Source organism: Ranitomeya imitator, chromosome 2 (genome assembly GCF_032444005.1).
Source record: "Ranitomeya imitator isolate aRanImi1 chromosome 2, aRanImi1.pri, whole genome shotgun sequence".
Classification (NCBI taxonomy): Eukaryota; Metazoa; Chordata; class Amphibia; order Anura; family Dendrobatidae; genus Ranitomeya; species Ranitomeya imitator.
In genome coordinates, this window is record NC_091283.1 from 97,968,372 (window position 1) to 97,984,352 (window position 15,981).

The following is a 15,981-nucleotide window of genomic DNA, read 5'->3' on the forward strand; positions in this document are numbered from 1 at the left end:
ATCTCTTACCCCCATCCTTCACACATAGAGCCATCTCTTACCCCCATCCCCCACACAGAGCCATCTCTTACCCCCATCCCCCACACACAGAGCCATCTCTTACCCCCATCCCCCACACACAGAGCCATCTCTTACCCCCATCCCCCACACACAGAGCCATCTCTTACCCCCATCCCCCACACACAGAGCCATCTCTTACCCCCATCCCCCACACGCAGAGCCCATCTCTAACCCCCATCCCCCACACGCAGAGCCATCTCTAACCCCCCATCCCCCACACGCAGAGCCATCTCTAACCCCCCATCCCCCACACGCAGAGCCCATCTCTCACCCCCATCCTCCACAGGCAGAGCCAATCTCTTACCCCCACACGCAGAGCCCATCTATATCCATCATCCTCCACACGCAGAGCCCATCTCCAAGACTTGATATTTTCAGTGCGTGCGGCCACTGATATTATCCCAAGTGATCTTATTTTACACGCACGTGAATAGTCTTCATTGCTTTTGCTGTAAAAGCATACATTTTTTAAAAAATTGTAATGTCAGTCATTATAAATATAGGCGAGCGTTGTATATAGTGTACACAGCAGTAGACACTTTCCTTTTTGAGGTTTATAAAAGCCTCTGTATATATAGCACCGCTGACACTTAATGTAGGCAAGCCTTCACACAACATATAGGCCCCATTACCAATACGTAGGGGTTTGCAGCAGTGGGGTATTAGCATCATCTTACAAAGGGTTAACAATCACGGGGGCATGAGATTACAGAATGTCACATTCTTAATCTTTCCACTGTTCTATAAAGACGTGGGCTGTAAGTGTATGTGCACACGTCGCGGATTTGCCTGTGGAATTTTCTGTGCGGATTCTGCATCTCTTGGCAGAAAACGCAGGTCAAAATCTGCACGTTTTTTATGCGGAATCACTTGCGGATCTGCAGCGTTTCTGCACGGAAAAAAACGCTGAGGATCCTCAGGAAATCTGCAACAGGTGCACATAGCCTAAAGAACGTCTGAGAAATAGAAACGTGGATCAGAAAGTAAAGATAATAGATGTGTGGAAGGGCCATAGGGGTGTTAATGGCCCCCGGGGAGCAGCGACCCTTGTTTGTGGCATCATGGAGCGGTTGCCTTGTGTGCACCTTACCCATGCAGTGAATAAGACTGGAACCATGGCACGTTGATTTGCTGGATAAAACTGGCCACGGCCTTTATTAAGTTCTTAATCGTAGAGAAACATATTCCAAAAATTTTACACCAGTAACCACAACTTTGGGTTAGCAGCCTTGAGCTTTTGCCAAGATTCCTGTCCATTCAGTTACCTAAATGACTAACCCTTAGGGTACCGTCACACAGTGGCACTTTGATCGCTAGGACGGCACGATCTGTGACGTTCTAGCGATATCCTTACGATCTCGCTGTGTCTGACACGCTACTGCGATCAGGGACCCCGCTGAGAATCGTACGTCGTAGCAGATCGTCTGAAACTTTATTTCGTCGCTGGATCTCCCGCTGACATCGCTGAATCGGCGTGTGTGACGCCGATTCAGCAATGTCTTCACTGGTAACCAGGGTAAACATCGGGTTACTAAGCGCAGGACCGCGCTTAGTAACCCGATGTTTACCCTGGTTACCAGCGTAAGCGTAAAAAAAAACAAACACTACATACTTACCTTCAGCTGTCTGTCCCCAGCGCTCTGCTTCTCTGCACTCCTCCTGCATCCTGTGTCAGCGCCGGCCAGCCAGAAAGCACAGCGGTGACGTCACCGCTCTGCTTTCCGGCTGACCGGCGCTGACAGTGCAGAGGAAAGCACAGCGCCGGAGGACAGACACGGAATGTAAGTATGTAATGTTTGTTTTTTTTACGTTTACGCTGGTAACCAGGGCCCTGCGCTTAGTAACCCGATGTTTACCCTGGTTACCAGGGGACTTCGGGATCGTTGGTCGCTGGAGCGCTGTGCTTTCTGGCTGGCCGGCGCTGACACAGGATGCAGGAGGAGTGCAGAGAAGCAGAGCACTGGGGACAGACAGCTGAAGGTAAGTATGTAGTGTTTGTTTTTTTTACGTTTACGCTGGTAACCAGGGTAAACATCGGGTTACTAAGCGCGGCCCTGCGCCGATTCAGCGATGTCAGCGGGAGATCCAGTGACGAAATAAAGTTTCAGACGATCTGCTACGACGTACGATTCTCAGCAGGGTCCCTGATCGCAGTAGCGTGTCAGACACAGCGAGATCGTAAGGATATCGCTGGAATGTCACGGATCGTGCCGTCCTAGCGATCAAAGTGCCACTGTGTGACGGTACCCTAAGGCTGAGACAAGGGAGGGAGAGCGGGGCAATCCTTTCTGATAGGAGATGCTGAAGGTCAGCCCATCAAGTCACCATCTTTTATCCCCAGTGGAGCCCTTGTTTACTAAACGTTACCAAATACAGGCCGTTGCCTGGAGAGAAACTTTAACCTTCCCCTATGACAGCCGGTTGACTGGTTCCTCCTATTCCCCAACCACAGACCAGGAATACCTTGGACCTGCAGGGCAAAAACAGCAGGAAAGGAACCTGTCCCACCAATTAACTCTTTCAAGAGAGGGACATTAGCTACGTGGTAAACCCATATGTTCCCCCCCTGAAATTCTTGGGTCTGCCAATCTCTAAATTTGGTGTATTGAAGAGTTATATCATTGAGTCTTGGAGTGTACAGATTATGTCCCTTTGTGTAATCTAGCAAGAACTTTATATCACTGCCGACCTACATGGGAGCAGTCTGAGTAGCCCCCCTACATGGGAGCAGTCTGAGTAGCCCCCCAAATGTTACTACAGAGGCTACAAAGTGTCCTAGAAAGGAACTCCAAGGGCTTATTGGGGTGCAATCATACTAAGTATTTACATTTTTTTGTGCATTAACTTTGACCAAATCTGCGCAATAAACAAGCCACATTGATTTCAGTAGGAAATCTGTATTGTGATTCATACAACCAAGTTTCTAAACTGCTTTAAATAATGAAACATACTGAAGTGGATTCCACCTGAAAAACGCAATGGCTACTCCTTGTACGGAGCTGTAGCACAATCCACTGCAGAAAGCCAAGTGTCACGTATGGACGGTCCTACCTGATCCTGCGAACTAGAGGTCGTCCTCCCTGTCACCCGGATTACCCTGCAAGGTGGAGACTTCAGGGTTACTTACCTTGCGATGCGCCTATCTTAAACCTTCTGTTCCCTCCTTCACCCAGGAAGGTTTGAGGCTGAAGTGTATAGGATTACAATAATCAGACAGATAAGGGAAGACATAGAAGGATGAAACAAAACTATAATCATACAAATATACTCACGAAAAAGAGTGGAACACAAGGGAGTGATAGGTAGGAGAACCCAAATAGAAGAGGATGAGGATAAGCATGCAAACCAACTCCAAGCAGAAATCTCCTGAACAAATCTCCAACTGCCTACTCCAAACAATGCATTTATCCCCCAAAACCGAACGAGGAAGTAGAACTATCACTGACAATTCCCAAGTGCCAGTGGGGAGCATATATACTAGAGGGGAGTGGCCAACACTGAACAGCTGAGACCATTCAGGATGGAATGCTCTAGGAGATGAACTGAACTGATTAACCCTTGCCATGGCAAGCAAAAATCTGCACTGTTTAATAGGATAGTGAAGCAGTTCTAATCGGTGCAGGATTTCCTGTGACCAGACGCTGCGATCTTCGAGACCCCTCTGTTGCAGCGTTCTCGTGACACCAAGGTTCTGCTTCTGATTCATGCCTGATCTATCAGACCTGTATTTTCTCCACCATTAGACGCATACAGTAACCAACATGGTGAAACATGGATAGAAGTTTTCTACACTTTGGACGAGATCTGTGTATAAAGAAAGTAAAGTCTGCAAGTCTTCATGCCAGTGCTTTAGTCTTGGCCACTATACTGAGCGGGAATATTTAGAGGGCACTTAACTTCCAAATGAGTTGATCCACGATGCAGTGGGGGAGGAGGCTGGAATTTCCTAGTCTATTGCTCTATTGGAGTCTGGATATACGAACCAACCATCAGCATGATACAACCGCCGATCTGTAAATATTTACCGGTCGGCAGTCGTTTAGTAGCCGGATTACAAAGGCAGATTGCAGTAAACTATGCACACTGAACAAGCAATACTAGATCGCTCAGTGCACATAGGCTGCCATAGTTCTCTGCAGCGCGAGTCCTATATCTACAGGACAATGAACCACCAAGAACAATTATCTGCGCAAAAGATCATTTTACCAGATAAATGAGCATTTTCCTTTTTCATCGGTTGATGGACAGCCTGTTTACACGTCAAGACAATCATGGAACAAGCCTTTTTTAACAACCTTTGTTTACGATTGTCAGTGTACATGCAGCTTAAGAGAGTTTGCCCCCATGGACAGTGGTTCCATAGTAAGTGCTGATGGATCCTTTTTATAGCAGAACCTAAATCGACATGTCGGGAGGACCCTCGGCAAACACTAGGCCATTGCACTGGATGGTGGCCTTTGGCCTGTATACTGAGTGGCACCCTTGCACACAAGCGCTTATACAGCTGGATGTATATATAGTACCCCTTACCCATTAGAGCTCAGTCCAGAGCCTCTCACCTAGCCAGATTAGTTCTCATGCTTCGCACTAACGAGGGCCAACAGCCCGAAACACTGTGTCTGTGAATTGAGATATTGATTTGGCTTTTATCCTAAGCCATATTGCACGGCTCGTTAAAGGGTTGATTGTGACTTGTAGGATCGCTACTTCCAATAGGTGGCGCTATAGAGTTAAAGTCCTCTTTTTCTCTGAAGAGGCAATTTGCATATTAAATAGTACTGTACATTGCCATATATGACTGCTTAAAAAGGTGCGGGGAGTCCGTCCCCAAGTACAGAAATCTGAATAAGGAGACCTTCCGTGTACAAGTGGACCGATGGCGCAATACTGATCAGTGTGCTTTTCTTTTTACATTTTTAGATGCCAATTCATCAGAACCTTAAGGATCTTTTGGCAATTCGATCAGAGCTACAGAAGAAAGTGGAGGAGCTGCAGCGTGAAGCAACCACTAGATCGGTGTCTTCTTCATCAGACCGAGGATCTTCCCCTTCACATTCCGCAACTCCAGTGCACACCGCGGTCTAACGGGCAGCCCACTCCTAAGAGGGGACGTGTACGGGCAACCTGCCAAGTGCCCGCTGACATCTGCTGAGTAGGAGAACGTCCTGTTGGGCACAAAGAAACCAGAACATTTTTTTTTGTATAAATAGTCACTTTACCTACTACACACCTCATATCATCAGGATGAAATGCTGGAAGCCATTCCCACTCTTTCCTCCCGATAGGCAGGATCTGTACATATGAATGTTCCCATTCTGTATTGTTTACACGCCGCGCTCTCCTGTGCAATCAGCTGTTACAGTGGATGTGTTTCCCCAGTGCCGTATACTGTACGCAGGAATCCTGCTGTTCTATTAGTAGCCCCTGGGTTTTATATTCACTTTTTTTTTATATTGTATTTTTTGTTCTTAGAGAAATGAAGCTGACATAACTTGTAGCCCGGTATTGTAGTAGCGGACAGGCTCGTTTTATGCAATCTCTATGAAGGGATCCAGGCCTGGAAGAGATGGTGTTTTTTTTTTTTTAAATATCATATGAACTGACAATATAATTTAAATTCCATATTGCACCTATTTAAAAAGAAATGTAATGCACCCGATGCCATGTAAAGCTTACCGATCAATGGGTGGCCGTAGTCACATGTAAGTTATCCTGCTGCACAATTATGTATTTGTATAGTGTTTTTACCTCCAGAAAACATAAATTTTTATTTCACGGTTGCCATGTATTACTTGTTCGCTTGTCCTGTAGTTGTCAGTAAGGAGAACCCTAAAATCACGCACAGATAAAGCTAAATTCAGCATATACAGACCTGAACAAAGTTGTTGGTAAAGTAAGAAAAACTCCCAATGGTCACTGAAATAACTTGAAACTGACAAAAGTAATTTTTAATTTTACTGAAAATCAGACGTTGCTTTACAATTTTGATTCAACAAGTAAATGTTTAATTAAACTAATAAAAATGTCCTAGATAAGAATGATATCTTTTAAAGGGAACCTGTCAGCAGGTGTTGCTATGTAATCCGAGGGCAGCATGAGGTAGGGGCTGAGACACTGATTTATGCAATGTCATATATTAGGCTGCATTCTGTTATTATAATGCAATCAGAGTTCTATCAGCAAGGGATTATCACTGCCCGACTAGCTGCCCTGTGCCTCCTAGTCCCACTCTGTCCCCCAGAACTGATCCACAGCTTACTGTCAATATACAGTGTACATAAGAAGCTGCTAATCAGGGGTGTGAGTGGAGTTAGCTATCTGAGCTTTGCCAGCTTGACAGCAGAGAAAACTCTGTATCACAACCACTGCACCCAGTAAGCAAAGTGATACATCAATGGAATCCGGGTCTCTTTCCCTACATCGTCCTGCTTTTGGATGAGATAGCAAAAACTTACTGACAGATTCCCTTTAACATAATTTTTTTTTCACAACTTTTTGAAGCAATCGCTGCAAACAAACGACTTCTGTACCGGTTCATAGGTATTTTGCTAAACTCCTTGTGAGCAAACTGCTTCTTGTGTCTCAGGTGTGAAGTTGCCTTCTCCGGGCTGCAGGTTTCAGCTACTTCCACAGATGTTTTATAAGAATTAGATGCAGGCTCATACAAGCCACTGCAGGATATTTCAGTGCTTTGCTCGAAGCCATTCTTGGATGTTGTTAACCATTTGCTGGCACTATTCCAAATTTCATACAAATTGAACTCGAGTAGAAACCCACAAACTACGGTACCTTGTGTGTAAGCCAAGCACTGCCCCTATCAGGGGTGTTCAGCATCTTCTGCCGGTGTTGGAGAGATGAGCTTTTCTGTGCACGTTGAGCCAAGTCTGGACGTGCAACCGTAAAATTGAATAGTATGAAAGCAATGGATGTGACAGGATGGCAAGTGCAGTACAGTGCGGCTCTAAGAAGGAGGTGTGGGATATGGAGCTGCGTTTGACTACATTCTTTTACAAAGGAAGAAACGAACCCTAAAGAAATCCATGAAAGGATGATTGCTCTATATGGTGATGATGGAAGTAACGTTTTGAGGCAAGCAGTATAAATGGGGTAGGGAATCAATTGAAGATGACTCCAATTCATGGCAAATTGTCGAAACGTCTTCAGAGGAGCTCATGTTACAGCTCATGAATTAGGCATTTCAGTTGGCACAGTTTCCACGATCATTCGTGATATTTTGATTACGTCAAAGGTCCGTTCACGGTGGGTGCCAGAAGTGTTGACTCCTGAGCAAAAAAAAAAATGTCGCCACCAATTTAGCCAATAGAATTTAGACATACTTTTATTTTCATATTAAGTTAGAACCTCGTATATAGTAAATAAAGCGGTGGCATTCAAAAGGTAAAATGAACGTGAATAACAAAAATAGGCAGGAAATAATATAGGTAAATGTAAAGATGTCACGGTTGAGCACAACGTCGTGTTTTTTTGTGATATCCGAAGCGTTTGCTGACCGGGACCAGACATTGCTGCAGACGGGGACAATTTGTCTGTTTTAATACAAGCAGCCGCCCTTTCTCCCGCAGAATTACAGCGATGCTAATGACAGGTTTACCTTGCCAAACAGCAGATTTAATGTGTTTCCAGCCATTTTACTCCATCTTCTTTTTTCGCTGAGTAGGTTTGATGTTGCCTAGCAATCTGGAAGGTCACTGTTTGAAGCCGGCACGGAGGCATTTTTCATATCCCCATTTTGTTATGCCACAATACTGTGAAATTGTGACCTGAAATCTATGCAAAAAGCCACTTTCTGCGCCCTGCCTGCAAATATTGTTCTCCGTTAGGTGCAGAACGCTGCGAGCTGGAAAAGTGGGACATTTTCTTCCAATAATTAATTATGTCATCCATTCAGATGGAATGGGGGTTGGGATTTAAGCAGCAAAGTGAAATTTAACATGCTTCTGTTAAAGGGGCGTCTCATCAGACTCACCGTGTGACTTAGGGTTTATACTAAAGGGAAAAGAGACCCCCTTCTGCCGACAGTGGGTTTGGTATTTTTGACCCTCATCAGTGTAGAGCAGGGTCCTGGCTTTCTACCTGACAAGTGAAGCTATAAGTGGCTGACATTATAAAGGTCCTTCTAATATCACATTCAATTAAATGATACTCCAACCGAAAATTCACTAAATACTTCTCATGAACAGTCGCTCTACTTGATGCCTTCCGTTTGCCTCCCTCTGCCTCCTCTGCTCAGGTTGGCCTTCTGTTCCTCGTGCTTCCAGGAGCGCCTTGACACTCACATAGGGAACAAAGGCTAAGTCTAAACCCGAGCAGCCGGCCCATCACAACAGCTTGCTACCTTTCCGGAGCATGGAACAAAATCGATGCCAAAAAAACAGGAAAGAGTTGATCCGGCTCCACAGAGTAAAATCATACCATTTTATTTAATCTTTTTAAATTCTCGATAAACATTTAGATAATATCCACGTGGAAAACACGAACGCGTTTCTGGTGCAAGAAGAGACGCTACATGCACCAGAAACGCCTTAGTATTTTTTTCTCAAGTATATTATCTACCGTAAATGTTTATCGAGATTTTAAAATAACCAAATAAAAAGCTGATTTTACTCCATGGAACTGGATCAACTTTGTCAGTTCTTAAAAGGAACCGGTCATGTCATTTTTGTGCAGTAAACTGCCCCCAATGTGTTAGTGACGCAGTGTGCATCACTAACATGTTTTTTCCCAAAGAAAATGTCCCAGTATATACACTGCTCAAAAAAAATAACGGGAACACTTAAACAACAGAATATAACTCCAAGTAAATCAAACTTCTGTGAAATCAAACTGTCCACTTAGAAAGCAACACTGTTTGACAATCAATTTCACGTGCAAATGGAATAGACAACAAATTGAAATTATTGGCAATTATCAAGGCACACTCAATAAAGGAGTGGTTCTGCAGGTGGGGACCACAGACCACATCTCAGTACCAATGCTTTCTGGCTGATGTTTTGGTCACTTTTGAATGTTGGTTGTGCTTTCACACTCGTGATAGCATGAGAGGGACTCTACAAACCACACAAGTGGCTCAGGCAGTGCAGCTCATCCAGGATGGCACATCAATGCGAGCTGTGGCAAGAAGGTTTGCTGTGTCTGTCAGCGTAGTGTCCAGAGGCTGGAGGCGCCACCAGGAGACAGGCCAATACACCAAGAGACGTGGAGGGGGCCGTAGGAGGGCAACAACCCAGCAGCAGGACCGCTACCTCAGCCTTTGTGCAAAGAGGAATAGGTGGAGCACTGCAATAGCCCTGCAAAATGACCTCCAGCAGGCCACAAATGTGCATGTCTGCACAAACTGTTGGAAACCGACTCCATGAGGATGGTCTGAGTGCCCAACGTCCACAGATGGGGGTTGTGCTCACAGCCCAACAACGTGCAGGATGCTTGGTATTTGCCACAGAACACCAAGATTGTCAAATTTGCCACTGGCACCCTGTGCTCTAGACAGATGAAAGCAGGTTCAAACTGAGCACATGTGATAGAGTCTAGAGGCGCCGTGGAGAGTGATCTGCCTGCAACATCCTTCAGCATGACCGGTTTGGCAGTGGGTCAGTAATGGTGTGGGGTGGCATTTCTTTGGAGGGCCGCACAGCCCTCCATGTGCTCGCCAGAGGTAGCCCAACTGCCATTAGGTACTATGATGAGATCCTCAGACCCCTTGTGAGACCATATTTTGGTGTGGTTGGCCCTGGGTTCCTTCTAATGCCAGAGCTCATGTGGCTGGAGTGTCAGCAGTTCCTGCAAGATGAAGGCATTGAAGCTATGGACTGGCCCGTCCGTTCCCCAGAACTCAATCCGATTAAACACATCTGGGACATCATGTCTCGCACCATCCACAAATGTCACGTTACACCACAGACTGCCTCATCAGGAGCATGCCCAGGCGTTGTAGGGAAGTCATACAGGCACGTGGAGGCCACACACACTACTGAGCATCATTTCCTTGTCTTGAGGCATTTCCACTGAAGTTGATTCAGCCTGTAACTTCATTTTCCACTTTGATTTTGAGCATCATTCGTACTCCAGACCTCCATGGGATATTAGTTGTGATTTACGTTAATCATTTTTAGGTTTTATTGTTCTCAACACATTCCATTATGTAATGAATAAAGATTTACAACTGGAATATTTCATTCAGTGATATCTAGGATGTGGGATTTTAGTGTCCCCTTTATTTTTTTTTTGAGCAGTGTTATCTTCTAAAAAGTTTTTTTTTTTTTTCCCTTTAGGTGATCGCATCACAGGGGTGGTGCTTTGTAATGGTTCAGTCATGGTCCTATTGTGATTATTCACGCCCACTGCATTGTGATTGCCGTGACTGGCCCAACGTCACTGCAGCCACCTAACAAATCCCACGTGTGCGCACTGCCCGTCCGCTCCCTGGGCATGTGCACTGGGTATAGCATCCTGCGTTCGATCTTCTGTACACCCAAAGTCAGTGCGCATGTTCGGGGAGTGGATGGGCAGTGCGCACACGTGGGATTTGTTGGGTGGTTGACGTCACGTCAGACCAGTAACAGATCAATCACAATGCAGTTGGCGTGAATAATTACAATAGGACCCTGACTGACCGTGACTGAGCCATTACAAAGCACCACCCCTATGACCGAAACAGAAGGTCTGTGATGCAATCACCTAAGGATAAACACTGTTTTAGAAGATATATACTGGGACATTTTCTTTGGGAAAAATGTTAATGATGCACATTGCATCACTAGCAACACATTGGGGGCAGTTTAAATACATAAAAATGACATAACTGGTTCCCTTTAACCATGCTTTCTTTGTCTTTCCTATCTAACACCACAGGAAAGGCAAGAGGATCATGGTTTAGACCAGGCCTGCACAACTAACGACCCGCTAAAGGGTTTGTCGCAACTCGCAGGAATTTGGCGATGCCGGATCTTTTCCTATATACAAACGTGTTCACATGTTCTGGACACTAATATATTTGAACACTTGAGGACTGGGGCAGAAAGGTGCTCGGCCGCCCCAATGTGCAGCAGCGTGATGAGAACATCACGCTGCTGACCTCATCACATTGCTGCTGGCACTGCAGAGGTGGTGAGTAACGGTAAGTGAACCATGGAGGAGTTGATTAAATGCACTATTTTAGATGTAGGGGTGAGTTAGTGTTACTGTGAAGGCACATTCTGGGGAAATTGTGGAAGGAGTCACAGTATAGCGAGGGGCAATAGAGTGGGGGAAAATATTATGGAAAAGGGCAGAGTTGGGAGACATAGAGAGTGGTAGTGTGGGGGAAATGTGTAGGAAGCACCGTGAAGAGCAATTATTTACTCCTTGGTTTAGCATGGGAGATATTTTTATTTATGGGGCACTATAATGATACTTTTTATTTTTAAAGGCACTGTGTTGGGAATTGCTGCAGAAGACTGGTTAAGAGTGAAGTCTGGAGAGATGAGCTCTGGGCATGATATCTCATCATGGCGTCTGCTGGAGAGAAGAAGTATGGGGACTATTTCAAGCAGAGATGTCGCCTATAAGGTACCTCAATGTAAATGTATATCTGTGATACTGCCTGCATCTCATCAGCACTGTGGTTCCTGTATGGTCCGCAGTCTAATGATGGCTGGTAACAAAAACTCCCAAGTATCTCCTTACCATTGTTAAGGACCTATTGGGAGTTGTAGGTTCATGCGCTGCAATTGTTTATGGGGCTGAACTGACATTACAATTGATAGCTGTACTAAGCCAGGTGATTTATTCATGTACTGACTGTGGTTCTGGCGCTGCATTCATGTGCTGATAGTGGTTCTGATTTTGTACACGTGTAACAATTCATAACATGCTTCATGGCTATATTAAAACTTAAAAAAAATCCTCAAAACTAAGGCTGCGGTCACACTAGCAGTATTTGGTCAGTATTTTACATCAGTATTTGTAAGCCAAAACCAGGAGTGGAACAAATAGAGGAAAAGTATAACCGAAACACATGCACCACTTCTGCATTTATCATCCACTACTGGTTTTGGCTTACAAAAACTGATGTAAAATACTGACCAAATACTGCTAGTGTGACGGCAGCCTAAGAGATTTGAGATTGTGATGAGGAATTGGCGAGTTTCTGCTCCCCCCCAAAAAAAATCTGTGCCAACACACACTAACTTACACTAAGCAGAAACTCTCCACATCCTCATCTAATACTCAAAACTTTGTTCTGGTGATGTATTTATGTAAGAATCCTTTTAACCCCTTCCCGACCCATGACGCCACGTAGGCGTCATGAAAGTCGGTGCCATTCCGACCCATGACGCCTATGCGGCGTCATGGAAAGATCGCGTCCCTGCAGATCGGGTGAAAGGGTTAACTCCCATTTCACCCGATCTGCAGGGACAGGGGGAGTGGTAGTTTAGCCCAGGGGGGGTGGCTTCACCCCCTCGTGGCTACGATCGCTCTGATTGGCTGTTGAAAGTGAAACTGCCAATCAGCGATTTGTAATATTTCACCTATTATAACGGGTGAAATATTACAATCCAGCCATGGCCGATGCTGAAATATCATCGGCCATGGCTGGAAATACTAGTGTGCCCCCACCCCACCCCACCGATCGCCCCCCCAGCCCTCCGATCTGGCCGGTACACTGCTCCGGCTCTCCTCCGTCCACTGCTACGCTCCCCCCCGTGCTTTTGTCCGCTCCCCCCGTGCTCCAATCACCCCCCCGTGCTCCAATCACCCCCCCTGCACTCCGATCCACCCCCCCGGTGCTCCGTTCCACCCCCCCGTGCTCCATTCCAGCCCCCCCGTGCTCCGTTCCACGCCCCCCGTGCTCCGTTCCACCCCTCCCGCGCTCCGATTCCCCCCCGTGCTCCGATCCCCCCCCCCGTGGTCCACCCCCCACCCCATCATACTTACCGATCCAGCCGGGGTCCCGTCCGTCTTCTCCCTGGGCGCCGCCATCTTCCAAAATGGCGGGCGCATGCGCAGTGCGCCCGCCGAATCTGCCGGCCGGCAGATTCGTTCCAAAGTGCATTTTGATCACTGAGATAGATTATATCTCAGTGATCAAAATAAAAAAAATAATAAATGACCCCCCCCCCCCCCTTTGTCACCCCCATAGGTAGGAACAATAAAAAAATAAAGAAATTTTTTTTTTTCCACTAATGTTAGAATATCGTTAGGGGTAGGGCTAGGGGTAGGGTTAGGGTTAGGGGTAGGGTTAGGGTTAGGGTTTCGGTATGTGCACACGTATTCTGGTCCTCTGCGGATTTTTCCGCTGCGGATTTGATAAATCCGCAGTGCTAAACCGCTGCGGATTTATGGCGGATTTACCGCGGTTTTTCTGCGCATTTCACTGCGGTTTTACAACTGCGATTTTCTATTTGAGCAGTTGTAAAACCGCTGCGGAATCCGCACAAAGAAGTGACATGCTGCGGAATGTAAACTGCTGCGTTTCCGTGCAGTTTTTCCGCAGCATGGGCACAGCGATTTTTGTTTCCCGTAGGTTTACATTGAACTGTAAACTCATGGGAAACTGCTGCGGATCCGCAGCGTTTTCCGCAGCGTGTGCACATACCTTTAGAATTAGGCTATGTGCAAACGGTGCGGATTTGGCTGCGGATTCGCAGCAGTGTTCAATCAGGTTTACAGTACCATGTAAACATATGAAAAACCAAATCCGCTGTGCCCATGGTGCGGAAAATACCGCGCGGAAACGCTGCGTTGTATTTTCCGCAGCATGTCAATTCTTTGTGCGGATTCCGCAGCGTTTTACACCTGTTCCTCAATAGGAATCCGCAGGTGAAATCCGCACAAAAAACACTGGAAATCCGCGGAAAATCCGCAGGTAAAACGCAGTGCCTTTTACCCGCGGATTTTTCAAAAATGGTGCGAAAATATCTCACACGAATCCGCAACGTGGGCACATAGCCTTAGGGTTAGGGTTGGAATTAGGGTTGTGGTTATGGTTAGGGGTGTGTTGGGGTTAGGGTTGTGGTTAGGGGTGTGTTGCGGTTAGGGTTGTGTTTAGGGTTATGGCTACAGTTGGGATTAGAGTTAGGGGTGTGTTGGGGTTAGTGTTGGAGGTAGAATTGAGGGGTTACCACTGTTTAGGCACATCAGGGGTCTCCAAACGCAACATGGCGCCACCATTGATTCCAGCCAATCTCGTATTCAAAAAGTCAAATGGTGCTCCCTCACTCCCGAGCCCTGACGTGTGCCCAAACAGTGGTTTACCCCCACATATGAGGTACCAGCATACTCAGGACAAACTGCGCAACAATTACTGGGGTCCAATTTCTCCTGTTACCCTTGTGAATCAAAAAAAATGCTTGCTAAAACATAATTTTTGAGGAAAGAAAAATGATTTTTTATTTTCACGGCTCTGCGTTGTAAACGTCTGTGAAGCACTTGGGGGTTCAAAGTGCTCACCACATATCTAGATAAGTTCCTTGGGGGGTCTAATTTCTAAAATGGGGTCACTTGTGGGGGTTTCTACTGTTCAGGCACACCAGGGGCTCTGCAAACGCAACGTGACACCCGCAGACCATTCCATCAAAGTCTGCATTTCAAAAGTCACTACTTCCCTTCTGAGCCCCGACGTGTGCCCAAACAGTGGTTTACCCCCACTCATGGGGTATCAGTGTACTCAGGAGAAACTGGACAACAAATATTGGGGTCAAATTTCTCCTGTTACCCTTGGGAAAATTAAAAAATTCTGGGCTAAATAATTATTTTTGAGGAAAGAAAACGTATTTATTATTTTCACGGCTCTGCATTATAAACTTCTATGAAGCGCTTGGGGGTTCAAAGTGCTCACCACACATCTAGATAAGTTCCTTTGGGGGTCTAGTTTCCAAAATGGGGTCACTTGTGGGGGGTTTCTACTGTTAAGCCACATCAGGGGCTCTGCAAACGCAACGTGACGCCCACAGAGCATTCCATCAAAGTCTGCATTTCAAAACGTCACTACTTCACTTCCGAGCCCCGGCATGTGCCCAAACAGTGATTTACCCCCACATATGGGGTATCATCGTACTCAGGAGAAACTGGACAACAACTTTTGGGGTCAAATTTCTCCTGTTACCCTTGGGAAAATAAAAAATTGCAGGCTAAAAGATCATTTTTGAGAAAATAATTTTTTTTTTTTTTTCATGGCTCTGCGTTATAAACTTCTGTGAAGCACTTGGGGGTTCAAAGTCCTCACCACACATCTAGATTAGTTCCTTTGGGGGTCTAGTTTCCAAAATGGTGTCATTTCTGGGGGATCTCCAATGTTTAGGCACACAGGGGCTCTCCAAACGTGACATGGTGTCCGCTAATGATTGGAGCTAATTTTCCATTTAAAAAGCCAAATGGCGTGCCATCCCTTCCGAGCCCTGCCGTGCGCCCAAACAGTGGTTTACCCCCACATATTGGGTATCTGCGTACTCAGGACAAACAGGACAACAATATTTGGGGTCCAATTTCCCCTATTATCCTTGGCAAAATAGGAAATTCCAGGCTAAAAAATCATTTTTGAGGAAAGAAAAATTATTTTTTATTTTCATGGCTCTGCGTTATAAACTTCTGTGAAGCACCTGGGGGTTTAAAGTGCTCAATATGCATCTAGATAAGTTCCTTGGAGGGTCTAGTTTCCAAAATGGGGTCACTTGTGGGGGAGCTCCAATGTTTAGGCACACAGGGGCTCTCCAAACGCGACATGGTGTCCGCTAACAATTGGAGCTAATTTTCCATTCAAAAAGTCAAATGGCGCGCCTTCCCTTCCGAGCCCTGCCGAGTGCCCAAACAGTGGTTTACCCCCACATATGAGGTATCGACGTACTCGGGAGAAATTGCCCAACAAATTTTATGATCCATTTTACCCTACTGCCCATGTGAAAATGAAAAAATTGAGGCGAAAAG

The 15,981-nt window shown here is 45.9% G+C and overlaps 1 protein-coding gene across 5 annotated transcripts in view; it reads left to right on the forward strand.

Moving 5' to 3' along the window:
* Positions 1 to 5,840, forward strand: part of MTMR1 (myotubularin related protein 1) — an 81,012-nt gene extending 75,172 nt beyond the window's left edge. For all 5 annotated transcript variants that reach the window (XM_069747055.1, XM_069747057.1, XM_069747059.1 and 2 more), the window contains one exon: positions 4,981 to 5,840. In XM_069747055.1, the coding sequence (XP_069603156.1) occupies positions 4,981 to 5,145 (165 nt within the window). In that variant the 3' untranslated portion in view covers positions 5,146 to 5,840. The remainder of the gene's footprint in view (positions 1 to 4,980) is intronic.
* Positions 5,841 to 15,981: the final 10,141 nt, after the last annotated feature.